This window comes from Bufo bufo, chromosome 11 (assembly GCF_905171765.1).
Source record: "Bufo bufo chromosome 11, aBufBuf1.1, whole genome shotgun sequence".
In the NCBI taxonomy this organism is placed as follows: domain Eukaryota; kingdom Metazoa; phylum Chordata; class Amphibia; order Anura; family Bufonidae; genus Bufo; species Bufo bufo.
The window spans coordinates 83,592,549-83,612,750 of NC_053399.1; the positions used below are offsets into that span (position 1 = coordinate 83,592,549).

The 20,202-nt window shown below is 47.6% G+C and overlaps 1 protein-coding gene across 2 annotated transcripts in view; it reads right to left on the bottom strand.

Moving 5' to 3' along the window:
• ZFYVE26 (zinc finger FYVE-type containing 26) overlaps positions 1 to 20,202 on the bottom strand; it is a 57,173-nt gene that overhangs the window by 26,741 nt on the left and 10,230 nt on the right. For both annotated transcript variants that reach the window (XM_040411549.1, XM_040411548.1), the window contains 10 exons: positions 19,933 to 20,020; positions 15,956 to 16,104; positions 15,067 to 15,258; positions 14,335 to 14,976; positions 12,488 to 12,568; positions 4,027 to 4,077; positions 3,787 to 3,938; positions 2,111 to 2,303; positions 1,456 to 1,719; positions 386 to 505 (listed from right to left, as the gene is read on the bottom strand). In XM_040411549.1, the coding sequence (XP_040267483.1) occupies positions 386 to 505; positions 1,456 to 1,719; positions 2,111 to 2,303; positions 3,787 to 3,938; positions 4,027 to 4,077; positions 12,488 to 12,568; positions 14,335 to 14,976; positions 15,067 to 15,258; positions 15,956 to 16,104; positions 19,933 to 20,020 (1,932 nt within the window). The remainder of the gene's footprint in view (positions 1 to 385; positions 506 to 1,455; positions 1,720 to 2,110; positions 2,304 to 3,786; positions 3,939 to 4,026; positions 4,078 to 12,487; positions 12,569 to 14,334; positions 14,977 to 15,066; positions 15,259 to 15,955; positions 16,105 to 19,932; positions 20,021 to 20,202) is intronic.

Below are 20,202 nucleotides of genomic sequence, written 5' to 3' on the forward strand. Positions count from 1 at the left end.
GTGTGACTTCTGAAAATACCTAAAGCACTGGCTCAGCTATTTTCAGATGTATAGTAGTGGTGAATGGGCGGGTGGCCTACCTTGGGCAGCTAGGTCTTCATTCACTGGTACAAGACTTGCGACCACGGGCGAGCTCCTTACTCGGTTATTTTTGGAAGTCCCATAGCAGTGAATGGAGAGCATGGGTGATGTGCCCACATGAACTAAAACACACTATTTGCAGGGGGGAAAAAAGACCACAAAAAGGCAAGTAACAGGAGAAAAAATCCAGACCAAATTTGTGTGAAGGAAGCCTAAAAGGTGGATAAGAGGAGATACACATTTGGCTACTAGAAATAATCCACCGTCTGTGTACTCAAAAGACAATAGTGTAATTCAGAACTACCTATCTCCGTCTGTCCTTGTGGCAGGCTGGGGTAGTTAATGATTTTACTCATCTGCTGAAGAACCGCTTGGACACCTCTGATGCCTTCAGGATGTTCCTTCATCACCTCGGTACTCCGGCCTGTAGAAATGAAACACTTAATCCTTAAAGGGGGTGGCTCACAAGTAACACTGATCAACTACCTAGGAGACTGCCGAGCGTAGGGCTCTGCTATGTCCACCAGTGCCGTGGTCACGTGCTCACTACAGCTCTACAAAGGGGCCTAGAGGATCGTATTCTTGTGATCGGTGGTCCGAACCCCCCGTCATCATAGATTGATCACCTATTCTGTGAATGGGTGATAAATGTTTTTTAAGCCAACCCCATCAACCTTTAAGTCTCTGAGGACACCTTTTCAAGAAGGGATTACTGCAGGTCTGGCACTGGAGAAGCCAACATGACATAATTGCTATTGAGGGGACGCAGTGGACGTGGTATTACATCGATCCAAATAAACGAGCAACTCTATAATACAATTATAATACAAAAATTTGTTGAAGTTTGCCTATGTACATTTTTAGGTGGTTGTCCACCATAAGAAGTTATCCACAGCAAAGTATCTGACTTAGCTTTTGGATTTTGATCTGGCCCTGGTTTTGCCCCCTTTCTGTTTTTTTACCCCACTAGGTTTAGGCACCTGCACTTAGCCAAGTCAGGGACCGTCGCCAAGTTGGAGGGTGCCATTTAGGGCGGATTGTCCAAGTAGGACGGGACAGTGGTGCAGGTTGAGTATTGCTGGGAATTCCCATTTTATAATAAACAGGCGCCGAAGCGCATGGAGTGAATTAGAGTGGCAGTCATGCATGCACGCAGCTGTATTCGGCTTCTCTTCGGCAGTCCCACAGAATGGTAAGCTAGTGAGCGAGCATGACCACCGATCCATTCATTCCAGGGACCTCATTCTTGTGATACTTACCCCTATCTTATGGATATGGGGGAAGTTCTTATAGTGGGACAACCCGCTTTAAACCGTCTATTCATCATCTGCCCTTCCTTCATCTTGGGAAGGAATTTAATAATTTCGCTTTTACCTTTGCTCTCCAGACAATTTTGCAGACGTCTCTCCGCCGCCTCGAGCAGCTGTTTGCACGTTTTCCAGAGATGGGCTTGTGTGCATGCCAAATCAAAAGCTGCCATTGCGGCTGGATTCATCTCTTCCACCAGACGTCTCCAGCGATCAGTCTTCTCCAGGCGCGCACTTCTCAGCCAGAAGTCATCTTGTAAAGTCGGTAACAGGCAGTCTGATGGAGCGACCAACCTGTCCGTCACATCAGATATAGAATAGAAGACCATTCCTGGGAGGGTTAATATCAGAATGTGATTTTGAGATCAAAACGGCAAAATAAAAGAATAGGAACTGCCTTTTCTGTGTGTAGGGGGCTGTCAAAGTACAAAGACCCAGGAAGCTGCGGGCAGTCATAAATGCCTCCAAGTCCAGCAGGTGTCATGTCTACATTAATAAAAGTTTACTGAGAGAGAAGAAGATGTGCACACACCTAAGACCATACACATGAATGTTGGAGAAACACGCCGATATCTGCAGGTGTCTTTCAGCGCCTCATTCTCCTTTCCCATTCAGAACGTATGCAAGCTTGGTCAAGCTGGGCATGCATGTGTACGGGGCAGTCAGGAAGAGCTAACGTCCCAATGCACTTATTTACTTCCCTAGTAAACCACGAGGCTCACCTGCTGCCGCCGCGCTTCCTATTGCTTGCAGAGTAGAGCGGCTGCTCCCCAGCTTTTTGATGCTAACCTCGGAGGTCTGATTTTCATTTTTTTTCTCCACTTTTGAGAGTTCGCGTGTGACTTCTTGATATCGCTCCATAAAAACGAGCTCGCCGTGGTTTGGAGAAGATTGCAGATTAAACATCCTGGAGACCTAGACAATGTAAAATACATATAAATAAAACCTGGGGAGGTGAGAAAACCACCAGGTATGCACATCCTCTTCTACCCTCGACCACCAGGTATGCACATCCTCTTCTACCCTCGACCACCAGGTATGCACATCCTCTTCTACCCTCGACCACCAGGTATGCACATCCTCTTCTACCCTCGACCACCAGGTATGCACATCCTCTTCTACCCTCGACCACCAGGTATGCACATCCTCTTCTACCCTCGACCACCAGGTATGCACATCCTCTTCTACCCTCGACCACCAGGTATGCACATCCTCTTCTACCCTCGACCACCAGGTATGCACATCCTCTTCTACCCTCGACCACCAGGTATGCACATCCTCTTCTACCCTCGACCACCAGGTATGCACATCCTCTTCTACCCTCGACCACCAGGTATGCACATCCTCTTCTACCCTCGACCACCAGGTATGCACATCCTCTTCTACCCTCGACCACCAGGTATGCACATCCTCTTCTACCCTCGACCACCAGGTATGCACATCCTCTTCTACCCTCGACCACCAGGTATGCACATCCTCTTCTACCCTCGACCACCAGGTATGCACATCCTCTTCTACCCTCGACCACCAGGTATGCACATCCTCTTCTACCCTCGACCACCAGGTATGCACATCCTCTTCTACCCTCGACCACCAGGTATGCACATCCTCTTCTACCCTCGACCACCAGGTATGCACATCCTCTTCTACCCTCGACCACCAGGTATGCACATCCTCTTCTACCCTAGACCATCAGGTATGCACATCCTCTTCTACCCTAGACCATCAGGTATGCACATCATCTTCTACCCTCGACCACCAGGTATGCACATCCTCTTCTACCCTAGACCATCAGGTATGCACATCCTCTTCTACCCTAGACCACCTAAGCCTCTCAGTTCTCCTCATTGCACCACTATAGGAGGAAAAGGGGGACCTCCATGAGACAGGTGGACCGATGTTAAATGTTTTTCACAGAATATGGCTTTTAAAGGGAATCTGTCACCACGATTCTGGACCATTATGTGCAGTAAAAGATGATTAATACTGCAGGTAAGGAGTCCAGATCACTACTTTTTAAATTTTCCTACTGCCCCCGATTCCCCTACTGTCTGCATTCAAAGCTAGTCTGAAATACAGTCAGGACTGCTGTGCCACGCCAACATAATGAAGAGGACTAATGTGCGCATGCGCAGCAGTCCTGACAATGTATTTCAGCTGACACTATCCTAGGTGTTTTTCTTGTCTAAACCTAGGTGCATCCCTAGCTGCATAGGCCTACAGTATGAGTGTGAATAATGTCAGATCCTGATATCAGTACACATACACAGATAAGGGTCCATTTTCAGTCGAACAGTCCCACAAGTAAGTTCCATATTGTGGGAGACAAGGCAACAAGAGTGCAAATGTCAGCACAGGAATAAAATACGGCGGCACGACCACTATGCCGTTCACCTACATCATGGGCATCGGTATAATTTCCTCGCAATATACACGAAACGAGCAGGGATTCTGGTGGTGAAAGCATCATAGGGATCAGGTTATTTCGCTGCTGGAGGTAGCTCCTGCCGTCCATGTCAGCTCTGGCCGACAGGTTGGTGGCACTGCTCTCTGTAACACAAGACGTAAAACTATTCAGACTAGTGTAGGCGTGAGGAGGACGTGCAGTACTCGGGGTCTCGCTGCTCGTGCTCGTTACCTGACGTGCTCAGTTCGCTGCTCGTGCTTTCAGTCTGTTTCCTGGATCCTGCTGCGTTAAATTAAAAGAAAAAAGGTTGATCACAAAGAGGTGTCAGGTCACCACACATCGAGCAACGGACAGAGATGAAGAAAAGTCGAGAAGAGAAGCTCTGGTAACCTCCCTGATCTTCTGGGGGAACAGATGATTGGACAGGCTGAACACCAACATGCCCAATTTGTCTTCTCTCTAAGCTTTGCCGTATGCCCTCCGAGATATACGGTCCGTGAGCGGGCCACATGTCCCGGAGCGGCATACATCCTGCGCACAGGAGCGCACAACATGATAGGTTACTATCGTGGCGCCCACGGGACTATTGTCCGGCACTCATATGATCTTTTGAGTGCGGGAAAGATTTCAATTACTTACCGGTAATTGGTTTTTCCTCTAGCCCCCACAGCGGCACGTAACAGGAGGATACCCCGCCTCCCCAGGGACAGGAAACAACATGGAGATCTTTAAATAGTCCCCTCCCCTTACCCGCTCCAGTAAATAACCGAGAAACTCTGGAAAGGATGCAACATATTAATATTTATGTATTTTCCAAATTGAACAAAACTTGAAAAAAGAAAACTTTCAATATAGAAAAAAGGCAAAATATAATGGGGGGGAATTCCCCGTGACGGGGGCTAGAGGAAAAACCAATAACCGGTAAGTAATTGAAATCTTTCCAAACCCCCCCCCCCCCCCCAGCGGCACGTAACAGGAGGAATAACAGAGAAGCTCTAAATTAGGGTGGGACTACCGAAGATAACACTCTACGAGCAAAGGATAACTCTCTATTCTTTAACACATCCAACTGATAATGCCTAAAAAAAGTGGAAGGTGAGGACCAGGTGGCTGCCTGGCAAATCTGCTCTAATGGAACATCTGTTGATTCAGCCCAAGATGCTGCTACCGACCGAGTTGAATGGGCTTTAAGACCACAAGATTGCCGATCTGATCCATCGGCTGATAGATGCTTTGCTTGCCGCGTTACCCCCGTTTGGGCCTGAAAATTGAACAAACAGTCTGTCCGTTTTTCTGAAGTCCTCCGTGGCTTTAAGGTAGGTCAGTACTGCTCTTCTCACATCTAGGTTATGAAAGCCTCTTTGTTCTTGACTGCCAGATGGAGACCCAAAGGATGGAAGAGACACTTCCTGTAGACAGTGGAACTTAGAGAGACCGCCTTGGGCAAAAAAGAGGGAGAGCGTTTTAATACTATTCTATCATCTCTGATGGTTAGATAAGGAGGTCTGCACGAAAAGGCTTGTATTTCCCCCACCCTTCTAGCCGTGGTAATAGCTATCAGAAAAACTGTTTTGAAAGTAAGCAATTTTGAGGATATCTCCGGTAAGGGCTCAAAGAGATTGTCTGTTAAGGCAGATAGTACCAGGTTTAAATCCCAAGGGGGAACAGTGGGCCTAACCATGGGTTGTTTTCTTCAGGCCCCTTTCACAAATCTTTTGATGAGATCCACTTCTGCCAGTTTAATGTCCAGAAAGGCACTTAGGGCAGATATCTGGACTTTAATTGTGCTAACTCTAAGACTCTTTGTAGACCTGACTGGAGAAACTCCAGAACCTTAGCGATCATAAAGGGGCCCCTGGTATCACCATCTGTAAATTTCAAAAATAACTGCCAGATTCTGTTATAGATCTTTGATGTCACATTTTTGCGGCTATAGAGAATCGTGGAAATTACTGCATCGGAGAGGCCTTTCTCTCTTAATAATACCCGTTCAGGTTCCACGCTGCTAGCTGAAGTCTGGCTGCCCTGGGATGCCAAACTGGGCCCTGGTGAAGGAGATCCGGAACATCCGGTAGTAGATAAAAGTCCCCTGCTGACATCTTCAGTAGTAGTGGGAACCAAGATCTCCTGGGCCAATAAGGTGCGATCAGAAGCAACCTGTGGTTTCCCAGTAGCACTCTTTGTAGAACCTTGGGGATTAGCACAAATGGAGGAAAGGCATACAAGTTTTCGTCCGGCCATGGTTGGGAGAGGGCGTCGACTATGAATGAGTGACCCGTGTAGGACAGAGAACCGAACTTTTCTGTCTGTCTAGACGCGAAAAGATCTACTTCTGGAAAGAACCACTTTTTCGATATCTGAAGAAATATTTTCCGGTTCAGGCACCACTCGCCCTCTTTCAAGACATCTCTGCTGAGGAAATCCGCGACCTCGTTGTTCTCTCCCCTTATGTGAACTGCTGAGACTGATAGTACATTTCTTTCGGCCCACTGGAATATTTATTTAGCGACTTTTGCTAGGGCTGAACTCTTTGTGCCTCCTTGTTTGTTCAAGTATGCTACAGTTGTGGTATTGTCCGATAATACTTTTATCTCCTTTCCCCTGAGTTTTGGGTGAAGGGCTTTTAATGCTTCCCAAACTGCGGTTAATTCCCTTAGGTTGGAAGAAGCTAAGCTTAGGTGTTTCTGCCATGTACCTTGCACTATGGACTGATCTGAAAAGGCTCCCAAGCCGCTTCTGCTGGCGTCTGTAGTTATTGTCACAACGTCTGTTTGCTGCCAAGGAACGCCCCTGCTTACGTTTTTTCTGACGAGCCACCAGCTTAAGGAGTCCTTTACGTATTGAGGAATTTTCACTTTCATCTCCAGGGAGTCTACCCTCTTGTTCCATGCTCTGAGCATAAATGACTGGAGGGTCCGAGAGCGAGCTTGGGCCCACTTTACTGCTGGGATAGTTGAGGACATCAGACCCAAGATCTTCATTATCAATCGGATTGTCACCTTGTATTTGCTGCGGAACAGGGTTAATTCCTGATTGATCTTCTGGATCTTTTCTTGTGGAAGAAAAGTCTTCATGAGCTCCGAGTCCAACATCATCCCTAAAAAGACTTTTTTCTTTTCTGGACGGAGATCTAACTTCTCTGCATTTATCAACCACCCTAGATCTGGTAGACTCTGCTTTACCAATTCTATGTGTCCCAGAAGTAGATGTTCTGATTCTGCGGCAATAAGGAAGTTGTCTAAATAAGGGACAACTAATATTCCCTTCAGATGTAGGACCGCTACCGCATCTGCCATAACCTTGGAGAAGACTCTTGGTGCGGACGTAAGGCCAAATGGGAGGACCTGGAAGTGATGTACTACCGTCTCTGACCGAACTGCAAATCTGAGGTATTTTTGGTGATCTCTGCAAATTGGAATGTGGTAATATGCATCGGTGAGATCCAGAGTTGCTAAAAAGAGGTTTCTTTTTAACAGACCGATTGTGGATTTTATACTCTCCATCTTGAAACGCTTGTAAAGCAGATGATGGTTCAGCCCTTTTAGATTTATAATTGCTCTGTAAGAGCCGTTCGGCTTTTTTACAAGGAATATAGGGGAATAATATCCTGTTCCTTCTTCCCCCGGGGGAACTGGAACTATGGCTTCTTTCTGTAATAGGACCTTCACCTGGTCTAGGATCAAAGATTGGACCAGTCTGGTCTTTTCGGTAATCCGAAAAACATCCTGGGGTAGAGAGGAAAATTCTAGCTTTAGGCCTGACGAATTTACGTTCAGCACCCACGTAGAGCTGGAAATATTTCTCCAGGCCTGGACGAAATCTTTTAACCTTCCTCCTACCTTGCCTCTGGCGTCATTGTTTAGATGATTTTTGGGAAGAATCTGAGGGGTTGAATAAAAACCCTTTTCCTCTTCCCCTCCCCAAATGCCATCGGGACGAAAAATCTCTTTTTTTCTGATCCTGCCTGCCTCTTGATGCCGCAGGAAAGTTTTGTTTTTGACGAAAATTTCTCGGGTCCGAGGGAAAACCCTTCTTTTTATCCGTGGCCTTTTCTAAAATGTCATCCAGGACTGATCCGAACAATCTATCTCCTTCACAGGGGATGCCGCACAACTTATTTTTAGATGCAAGGTCCCATGCCCAAGACCTCAGCCACACTGCTCTTCTGGTGGCATTTGAGAGGGCCGCTGATCTTGCTGCCAGTTTAACCTTTTCTACCGAGGCATCTGCTAAAAACTTTGCCGCCTGCTTAAGCATTGGTAAGGAGGCCACAATATCTTCTCTGGGGGTCCCTGCCACTAGGTGTTCCTCTAACTGGCTTATCCAAATTAACATGGATCTGGCCGTGTAAGTGGAAGCTGCACTAGGCCTTAGGATGGACATAGAGGCTTCCCATGATTTTTTCAGTAACGCCTCACCTTTTTTGTCCATAGGGTCTTTCAGCAGACCTAAATCCTCAAAGGGTAGCGCTGATTTTTTTGTAATTTTTGCAACTGGGGCATCTACCTTTGGACACTTATCCCAAAAGGCTGTATCTTCCTCTGCAAAAGGGTATTTTCTTTTTAGAACTCTAGAAACCCCAGATCTTTTTTCTAGGTCGACCCATTCCTTATTAATTAATCCCGTTATATTGGAGTGAAGGGGGAAAAACTCTTTTCCTTTTTTCTCCTATGCCCTTGAACATAAGGTCCTGCACCGTCTTTGGTTGTTTGGATAAATCTTCTAAGTTTAGGGTTGCTCTAATAGTTTTTAATAATGCGTCGGTGTCCTCTATGGAACAAAGCGGCCTTCCAGACTCATCCTCTGAGGAATCCGACTCAGACCCGGAGGGGAGTTCACCATCTAATTCATATTCCTGACCGTCAGTCTCTAAGGAAGCGGACAACTCGGTCATGGAAGTAGAGGGTCTTTGAGACGTGGAAGCAAAATTTTTGATCCACCGCACCGCTCACTTCCTCCTTTATAATGTGTCTGATGTTATCCAACAGGGAAGGAGACTCATCAGAAACAATCTTTTCCAAACACCTTGAACAGAGGTTTTTTTTTATATCCAGACGGCAAACCCTTTTTACAGATGGAACATATTTTGACCCGCTGGGAAGATTCCGCTGATTTCTGAGCCTCCCTGACCTAGGAGATACATAAGAGTGCTCTTTCAGAAAAGGGAGGCCGCCCCAGAACACAAAAAGTTAGACCCTCACCCAGGTGCAAGTAAAAGAGGGGTGCACAGATAAGAAAGGACTGCAATCGTTTTGACCTCCCAAGGAGTTTGGAAAATAGCCCCGCGGGTGGCCCGATGCGCACAGCATCATAGTAACCCATGATGCTGTGTGCTCCCGTGCGCAGGGTGTATGCCGCTCCGGGACATATGGCCTGCTCACGGACCATATGTCTCGGAGGGCGTACAATCGTGTGCATGAGCCCTAAACCTCTACAATCCTCATCCACAAGGAGCAAGTCAGTGGAGGTGACGTGATTCATCCATGTCACTGCTTTCTGTGATGTCCATGGACAGATCAAGCACTGAACATGCTCATTTATGGTCCAGCGCTTACGCAGGAGAGGATCCATCCAGGGACAGCACAGAAAGTGGCGACACAGACAGGTCACTCCACCGTCGCCATCTTGCACCCTTATACGTGCAGCAGCTTGCAGTGCCAACACATGGGAACTCGTGGTAAGTCAAAGTCAATCAAAGTCAAGCAGTAAGTCACACAAAAAATTAATAAAAATTAGGCACTATTGGAAAATATTTCTAGAAATTTGCCTTCCGCTTTAACTACACTTCATATTTTACTACTGAAGTATGATTTTCTAAAAAAAAAACAAAAAACAAAAAAACACACTAAAATGAAAGTGAAATACTAAAATATAAGACTGAGCTGGACGCAAGCATCCTATATACTGAATGTGTAGGGAGGAAGCCCATGGGCTGGATTTTAATTCACCCTTGGAAGGAGCTTCTCCCTCTTTTAAAGGGCACCAGTGCATAAATCACTAGTACTAGGGAATATATGACATTTTGCATCCTGTAGTCCCTTTCCCTGCAGGCTCTGACCTCAGTTAGCAAGACGTTGGTCTTCAGTAACTCTGGCTCTCCTCTCATCTACACTGAGGCTTCCACGTACAACAGAAGCCAGAACGTTCTGCCAGATGCGTCAAATGAGATACCAATAGAGCCCAACGGAACCCACCGGCTTACACAAGTATGTCAGTTGAACCTCCACATTTTGGTGGGATCTGCCGACCATTCAGTATGTATGAGGGCCTGCTGACCATCTCCTATGACTGATGCCAAGGAAGAGAAGGGTTGACATCCTTTAAAATCCTGAGATCCTTTTATTTTCGTGAAGACAAGCCACCTGCCGGAGCAGCAGCTTTCTCCCCTCTCCCATTCACAACATATGCATACTCGGGGAAGCAGGGCCATGCATGTATTTGTATGGGGAGATTAGGAGAGATATCTGTTGGCCGAAAGAGTGTTCGACAGGGTCTTATGTGCAAGGTTGGATTTAGAACGGAGTCAAGAATAGTACCGTAGGCACTACTATTCCTCCCATTAAAGGGCAACTAGACCTGGCCAAATGAAGGTGCGGAAGCACTGAACTGCTTCCATGTTCATCAGTTCTGCTTGGCTGAAGCATGTGGCGTATACAGCGTAGGGGTGGGCGATATGGCCTAAAATCTATATTGCAATATAATTTTAAGCATGTGCAATATGCGATATATAGCGCAATATATTGTTTGCTATATTTGGGGGGGGGGGTTTAAACTTTTTTTTTTTTTTTTTACTTTTTATTTAATAACTATTAGCCTCCTTAAGGGCTAGAACCCTTGTCATATTCACCCTAATAGACCTCTATTAGGGTGAATAGGACTTTACACTCTCCCTGCTGCCCTGTGCTTTGCGCACACAACAGCAGGGAGCTGACCATGGCAGCCAGCCTCTGATCCGCCCCCCCCAGCCACTCTGATCCGCCCCCCCCAGCCACTCTGATCCGCCCCCCCCAGCCACTCTGATCCGCCCCCCCCAGCCACTCTGATCCGCCCCCCCCAGCCACTCTGATCCGCCCCCCCCAGCCACTCTGATCCGCCCCCCCAGCCACTCTGATCCGCCCCCCCCCAGCCACTCTGATCCGCCCCCCCCAGCCACTCTGATCCGCCCCCCCCCCAGCCACTCTGATCCCCCCCCCCCCCAGCCACTCTGATCCGCCCCCCCCAGCCACTCTGATCCGCCCCCCCCAGCCACTCTGATCCGCCCCCCCCAGCCACTCTGATCCGCCCCCCCCAGCCACTCTGATCCGCCCCCCCCAGCCCCTCTGATCCGCCCCCCCCCGCCACTCTGATCCGCCCCCCCCCCCAGCCACTCTGATCCGCCCCCCCCCCCCAGCCACTCTGATCCGCCCCCCCCCCAGCCACTCTGATCCGCCCCCCCCAGCCTCTCCCTCTTATCAGCCCCCTCTGGTAACTTGAACCCCGCCCCCCCGCCCCCAGTATTAATCATTGGTGGCAGTGGCCACAGAGTCCCCCTCCTCCCCCCCATCATTGGTGGCAGTGGGCAGTTCCGATCGGAGTCCCAGCAGTGTAATGCTGGGGCTCCGATCGGTTACCATGGCAGCCAGGACTCTACTGAAGTCCTGGCTGCGATGGTATGTTAGTGAGCAGCATTATACTCACATGCGCCGTGGCTGCCGAGCGCTCCTTCTTCTCATAGGTCTGTGCGGCGCATTGCTAACGCTATAAGCATTAGCAATGCGCCGCACAGACAGAAGAAGGAGCGACCGGCGGCCACGGCGCACGCGAGTATAATGCTGCTCGCTAACATACCATCGCAGCCAGGACTTCAGTAGCGTGACTCCTGGCTGCCATGGTAACCGATCGGAGCCGCAGCATTACATGCTGGGACTCAGATCGGAACTGCCCACTGCCACCAATGCAGAGACTGAAGAACATTCCCGGCACCCGACCTCTGACAGGACACTGTGATCCGCGCGATTAACCCCTCAACTGAGGGGTTAATTGCGGCGGATCGCAGCGTGCAGTCATAGGGGCTGGGATATGGCCGGCACATGAACGCTACGTTGGTATTCAGGCATTTATTGGTGGCGCAGTGGCCACAGTCCCTCCCCTCCTCCTCCTACTCTGTTCTTATTGGTGGCCAGCGGCAGCCGCGCACAGTGGGGAGGGACTCCCTCCTTCTCCACTGTGCTGGCTCAGGAGAACATAGTGCGCCGAGAGCGCGATCATTCACTACTGCTCCGTGGTCATATCACGGTCCGGCGATATGCACAAAATCCATATCGTGGCACAAATTTATATCGCCCACCCCTAATACAGCATGTCGATCCATATACAACACGCTCGGTTTTCAGAGGACAGCTGAGCAGAACTGTTGGAACCTGAAGGAACCAGTGCTCAGAGCACTGATGAAATGGCCACGATAGGCGCGGTGATACTATGCACCTCTATGGGATCACCGCTTATCAGTGAACCTGGCTGCGACGACTGTCGCGTGACCCATGTAGCCGTACCCTTAAGCGTAATAAGAAAATCTGAAAAACAAGCTGATTTTTGGATGTAGATTTCAGTGTATGATTTTTGATGGCATGAGAACATATGGGGTAAAGGAATCTTTTAGAAACACAATCGGAGTGGTTTCACTTTACACATCATAATGCTGGTGTCTACTTACATCCTTTGGCTCTTCTACGTCTTTTATTACTTGAAGCTTTGTAAGTTCTCAGTTGCAGTCGTGCAGAGACAAGCTCGCACTCTAGAGGAAACATGAATGGAAGAACACTGACATAAATGAACACGTCAGGGAGAGGGTCACTTCATAAGATCCTTATCCCACAGGAGGGCATCATGCAGTCCGCAAGCCGCGAATCCACAAAACACAGATACCAGACACGTGCGTCCTACACATCCCGCCCTACTGTAAAAATGGACAAAAAGGACACGTTCTATTTCTTTTGCGGGATGGACATACGGCCTCATGGATGCGGACGGCACGCAGGTGATATCTGTGTGATGTCCACATTTCTTGGGGCCCCACAGAAATGAATGGGTCCGTGTGTAATCTGCAAAAAACATGGATAGGACGTGACCAATGATTCCGGCATCACACCAGAATAAAACCCCTTTAACATTGTGGTTCGATTATCCATCATTTAAAGGGGCAGGAATGGATAATGATGGTCAGCGGAGGTCTGAGTCCCGGTGTTCTGCCAGATCTCCATACCTTGCGAAAAGTCTATACCGGAAGTGATGCGGCCGCACCAGAAGTGCCTCCCCCTGAGTGCGCAGGCGCCCACAAATCATCAGTTGCAGTTCATCCTTACCGCAGAGCTGAGTGCTGGATACCGAGGTCACCAGTCGCCTGCGCACCCAGGGGTAGGGAGATCTGATGCAACATTTTGCGCTGCAAAATCTCTATACCCTTAAGTGCGCACGCAAGCCAGCGGATGTGCGCTTGCGCAGCGCACACCCTCCTCCAGCTGATTCCTGTGCGGCTGCGTCACTTCCGGTATAGACTTTTCGCAAGGTATAGAGATCTGGCACCACGCTCACCCGAGCTCTGGTGAGTGCAACCAGCTCCCAGCAGCTCTCCAAGCACAGCGTGGTATATTGTATAGTGGCTATGCTTGGTACTGCAGCTCAGTCCCATTCACTTCAATAGGGCTGAGCTGCAACTAGGTCATGTGACCGATGTACGGTGACGTCACATGGCCTAGAAAAACTTGATTTTTGTATAACTTACCAGTAAAATCTCTTTCTCGCTCTTCATTGGGGGACACAGAGACCGTGGGTATAGCCATGTCCTCTAGGAGGCGTTGACACTAGATAAAGCTGTTAACTCCTCACCTGGCAGCTATACCCCCTCCAGCCTGGAGAGAGAGCTTCAGTTTGTGAACAAGCAGTAGGAGAAGCAAGTAAACCAACGAAAAAAACGTGGAACAGCAACAATGCCAAGAACCGAACCAGGTTCTAACCAGCAACAGCGACAACTGTGGCCGAACAACAATACTGGGTGGGTGCTGTGTCCCCCAATGAAGAGCGAGAAAGAGATTTTACTGGTAAGTTTTACAAAAGTCTCGTTTTCTCGATGTGTATCAGCTGTAGGAAGGGGCCACAGCCCTCAAAATAGCACAACAACGTAGATTGCATAGTGGTCATACTTGGTATTGCAGCTCAATTCCATTCACTTGAATGGGACTGAGCTGCACAAAGGCCATGTCACCGAAAGACTTGACGTCACAGGTCGGGTAGGAGGTTGCAGCTCCCGTCCAAGCTCTGCAGCCTCTTCCAACAGGAGTCAAATCCCCACTGATCTGATACCGATTACCTATCCCAGGGATGGGCAAACGGCTCTCCAAGCTGTTGTAAAACTACAAATACCATCATGCCCAGTCTGCCTACAGCAGGGCATGATGGGATTTGTAGTTTTACAACAGCTGGAGAGCCGCAGTTTGCCCATCCCTGACCTATCATGATCACTGGTCATCAACACTGAAGAGAAAGGAAACTCGTGTCACGTACCCGCATTCCTGTTGCTCATCACCACTTTGTACCTCCACTGGGCTTCAGAGATATACTTCGACAACTGGATTACTCTATTCTTGAAGTCTTCTGATGTAAGCAAGCCTACTTCATCGCCAAGGTTGGGATTGTCCATGCGAATGGCCTCTATAATTAGGTCTACCTGTTCTTTCAACATTTTCAAGAACGTGTCCAACACAACCTCATCCACCAAAAATCCGCTCAACCTACTGGTGAAATGCTTCAGATCTATATAGTTCGATCCCACCAGGTCCCACAAATTGTTCGGGGAGTTTTCTAAAGCACACAGTGTTGATGCCTGAGGTGTACCATTCAGGTAGGTGATGAAGGCGCTACTGTTATTATGTAAGGAACTTTCTAGCGGAGACCTGGTCGGTGTAGACTCCACTTTTTCAGTGCTACTGTCCAGGCTACTCAGCCTGCCGACCTTCACTTCCGAGTCTTCTTCACCTTCGTTCCCAGCACTGCCCTCTGGAAGGGGAGACTCGGAGTTGAGATCAGCCAAGGAAGTAAACATTAAGGAGAAGATGTTTTCCAGCAGCTCCAGTTTTAGTGGTAAAGGCAGAGGATATAAATAATACTGGCACTTGGTTAAATACTGAACAAAGAGATTTGGAGATTCTGCAAAAAAAAAGGAAAAGGAAATATTGTGACCACCATGAAGACCGGTTTCTACAAGTGATGAATGGTACCTTCACAGGTGTCCCTCACCTGAGCTCTTCCCACACTCGCTGTCATCCAGTGAGCTGCTCTGCTGGTTGGTATGGTGGTCCTTGTACTGGGCATTACTGGGAGCACTGCCGCACAGAGCGTAGATGGCATACTTCATGGCACAGAATGCCCGAAACACAACTATGTTCCGGTGTTGACTCTGCTCATGTACATCGTGATGTTCTGCATAAACTGTAAGAGAAAAGAGAAGTCCATCCACAATCTGCACTAAACAAAACCCTGGACACTTCGCCAGGGATAGAGTATTAACCTCTCCACTACCATAGAACTCCTGAAAAAAATCATATATTTAACCCTTCATACTACCCTATACCACCTCCATCCTCCAACACCATAAAACTATAGGGAAATAATGTAATAACCCCTCATGCACTAACCTCTTCTACTACCCTAGACCACCAGGGATGGTGCATGAACTTAGCTGCTACTCATTAACTACTCTAGACCACCAGGGATAGAGTATTAACTCCTCCACTACTGTATAACTCCTGAAAAAAAAATCATATATTTAACTCCTCCCGCTACCTCAAACCACCAGGGATCGATCTCTAAGCAAATAGTGTATTGATCCCTCATGTACTAACCCAGACTACTAACCTGACTTACACCTCCACTTCCTCAAAACCACCAGAAATATTGATACAGATGAAGAAAAAAGACATTTCTTTACATGAAAGAACTATTTCTATATGTCTAGCGAGTCATTATCACTGCATAAGACCAATCAAAAATAGCCTCCTATTTCTTGCGGCTAGAGAACGTGGCCTCTAAACCTAGAGCTTATTAGAGTAGAGGGGAATATCACACATTAATGTTGTGCTCCCATGGATTACATTTTAGTAAGCCGTATAAGAACAAATCCCAGCACCTTCCTGTGGGAGTCCTCTGTGCAGAAGCTTCAGAACTTCGTCTTCGTGAAGCTGAGGCAGGTTGGTGAGATGATGAAGAATGTACAGAGCAGAGTGGCTGTCCAAGGTGCATAAATGTCGGAGAACGTCTTTTTTGGAAATCTCCTGCCTGTATTATTACATAATAGAACGAGGTTAAAGGGGTTATCCCATCAATAATTTTCATGCCAAAACTCCTGAAATGCTGTTATAGTCGCTTCAAGGTAATTCACTGTTTTTTGTATAATAAATATATTTTTCACCATTTTTGATTCCCAGTGCCCGCCCCACAGATAACCTGCACTACTGGGTTCTGGGTTCTGGAAAGAATCAGTCTCCTCCATCCCCTGGAAGGTGACAAGATAGTCTCTAATTTTCTGTGCAGAAGGGATTTAAATGGTCACAAACTTTTCACACGACTTTGCATAAAGCAGTAGCAGAAGCAGCCACAAGAAACTTCGTAATATATCTTCTCTGAGAATTGTCGAGTTCTCCCGTTATCTCGTTAAATACTTTTCATCGCATTCTCCCGGGCCGACCGTGGCTCCCCTGACCCAAACTGGCTTTATCATAGCAATTTATGACACAATGAGTTTGTATCAGACTGTGGGGCTAATGCAGTGTGAAAAAAAATAACTTATTCTGGTCAATATCTCAATGTAAGTCTGTGGAGAGGGAGGGGGGGGGGTGGGGGGGGACGGGAGAGTAAGCAGGAACTCAGAGACAGCCATGCAAGGACCAGACTGCACAGCTACATAGGAAGGTTAAGGCTTCATTCATAAACATACAGGTCAATACTCCTCTGTAATGTCCTCCATTATTCTGGGGCTGCTTGTGAGTGACTGTGTAATGCCACCGACGGGGCGGCCTCTTGTTTGTCTGCCGCGGTCCTCTGCGTTCCACCGTGGAACGCGGAAGACGCACGAACTCAGGGCTGTGGCGCGGCGGATGCGTTCCACGCTGGAACGCGGGAAGGTCGTCCCTGGACCAGGTCAGCGATCACCTTCACACTTCCTGGCCCTACTTAAGGGCACTCATGAGGCAGCATGGCGTGCTGTGATTGTTGTCTGAACGCCTGCTGCCTCATGAACCTGTGTTTGGGAACTATTCACCAACCGGCACCTCCTCATCTCTCAGCTCCATGTGGAAGACGGACCCTGCTCAGTCCTGAGACTAGAGTCACCTGGGAGTCTCACCCATCACGCAGCATACTGCCAATCGCAAGTACACCCTATCGGAGAGAGAGCACTTCTCCTCTGCCTGCATGCAGGCTGCCAATCACTGTGTAATAGACTTACTGCGTACCCGATTCATTTAACCCTGCCGCAGCCACTGCATTATAGTGTTCTACACTACTATAACCCACCGTCTATGAAGCAATAGTACTGTGTTGAATTGTGTTGGTCTTTCCTTTGATCACGTGATGGTAGAATCTCTAACTCACCGTTGAGATTGTGAGTGACGCCTGAGATTCCTATCTGATTGATCCTATTACTCCGCAGTTGAGATCCACTACTGTAGAAACTGCAGGCGTGACAGACTGTGAGCCAGCTAGAAAGTAGATTTTCCTCTACTTTCTGTGTGTAGAGTGGATGGCAGCTAGTCTCCATCCACCATGTGTGGGAGAACCGCAAACCAGATATTCAGCAAGCACAAAAGGAAAAGAGCTAGTGCTACCTTTAGGAAAAGCTTTTAATATTGGATCAGTGTCTGAATCCCAGCGCTCCTGCCAATCACGCCAGGAAATGTCATGCCTCCATCACTGCTTACAAGTCACAGTGCCATATATTCAGTGGTGGCTTAGCTTGTTATTGCAGCTCACTAATATTCACTTGAATAGGACCGAGCTGATGTACCAGGCACAAACACTACTGAATGTATGACGCTGTGCCTTGTAAAAAGTGAATGGAATGTAGTACCTTAATGGCGGGGCATGAGATTGGACCACAGCCAATAAACCTCTGATGGCCGATCCTAAGGATAGATTTTTAACAGCCCCTCTCTGTCCATACATTAGAACTATATTTGTATTCTTGACGTTGTCAAACCACTGTCAGTCATTTAGTGAGAGCTAACCTGGGTCATCTGGTACCCCACTGGTAGAAAAATTCCTGCTCTTCTAACTCCCTCCAGATCTGTCACCATTGACTATTTTCCCATGTCAGTCACAATTTAAAAGGTCTTCGATGACTCCATACACCGTGGAATTAGCAATGCCGACTCCTCTTCTTAGGGTTTCTATTCATTCTAATGGAGGTCATAAAAATCAAAGACGAGGAGCAGTAGATAGGACCCTTGAGTGCACTCCATATTTGCTCTGTAATTCAGGTACAGTCCTGATCAAAAGTTTAAGACCACTTGAAAAATGGCAAAAAATCTTATTTTACATTGTTGGATCTTAACAAGGTTCCAAGTAGAGCTTCAACATGCAACAAGAAGAAATCAGAGTGAGACCAAATATTTTTTGAGCATTCAATTAATTGAGAATAACGATTAAACTGAAACAGGCTGTTTTTCAGCTGATCCAAATTTTAGGACCACATACCTTTAAAAGGCCAAATCTGTGCAAAGATGTGGATTCCATTGTCATTTTCTGTCAGGTAGTTGATGGCAAAGGCAAAAAACTCTCCCTTTTGAACTTGGTCGGGTTGTTGAACTGCATAAGCAGGGTCGCTCACAGCGCGCCATCGCTGCTGAGGTGGGACGCTGTAAGACATTCATTTGGAATTTCTTAATGATCCTGAGGGTTATGGAACAAAAAAGTCAAGTGGAAGACCCAAAAAATGTCATCAGCACTGAGCCGGAGGATCCAAATGGCTGTCCGTCAAGACACTGGACGATCCTCGACCCAAATTAAGGCCCTTACTGGAGCTGACTGCAGCCCCATAACCATCAGACGGCATCTGAGACTGAAGGGGCTTCAAAAACAAAAAACGTCTTCAAAGACCTCGTCTCCTTGAACGCCACAGAACTGCTCGTTTGGACTTTGCAAGAGAGCACCAAACATGGGACATTCAAAGGTGGAAAGAAAGTTTTATTCTCTGATTAGAAAAAATGTAACCTTGATGGTCCTGATGGTTTCCAACGTTAACTGGCCATGACAAGCAGATCCCACCAGAGATGTTTTCTACGCGTCACAGTGGAGGGGGCGCCATAATGGTCTGGGGTGCTTTTTCCTTCAGTGGAACAATGGCGCTTCAGGAAGTGCAGGGGCGTCAAACGGCCGCTGTCTATGCCCAGATATTGTAGAGAGCATTCCTCATGACGGAGGGCCCTCGTCTGTGTGGTAACGACTGGGCTTTTCAACAGGACAACGCTACAGTACACAATGCCCGCAGGACAGGGGACTTCTTCCAGGAGAATAACATCACTCTTTTGGCCCATCCTGCGTGTTCCCCTGATCTAAATCCAATTGAGAACCTTTGGGGATGGATGGCAAGGGGAGTTTACAAAAATGGACAACAGTTCCAGACAGTAGATGGCCTTCGTGCGGCCGTCTTCACCACTTGGAGAAATGTTCCCACTTACCTCATGGAAACGCTTGCATCAAGCATGCCGAAACAATAACGGCGGAGATACTCATTACTGAGTTCATGTTTGGAAGTTGGATTTCTGTTTTGGGGGGGGGTTTATTTTTTTTTTGGAGGTGTGGTCCTAAACTTTTGATCAGCTGAAAAACAGCCTGTTTCAGTTTAATCGTTATTTTCAATTAATTGAATGCTCAAAAAATGTTTTGTCTCACTCCCATTTCTTCTTGTTGCATGTTGAAGCTGTACTTGGAACCTTGTTAAGATCCAGCCATGCTAAATATGATTTTTGGCCATTTTTCAAGTGGTCTTAAACTTTTGATCAGGACTGTACTAATTAAAATAATCTATCTAGCATTTAACATACAACATATACACATTACACATCAACTGTATAGAGACGATACAAATACAGTAGTGCTGACACCCACCGGCTGTGCTCTATGCACCACTCCAAAGCTTCCACCTGGTACAGGAGGCCATCACAGAACTCTTTTAATAATGAATCATCGGGAGATCCTGTCAAGAATAAAAAAATAAAAATGTATAAACTCTGTAAAAATCTTTTATCAAATAACTGGCTCCTATGAAATGGACACGGAGCTGCATAATTCCACTACCTGGTTCCAGCACAGCAGCTCCCTGAAATCGCTGATTGCCGGGGGGGGGGGGGGGGGGGGGGGGGTTGGGGGGTGCAGAGA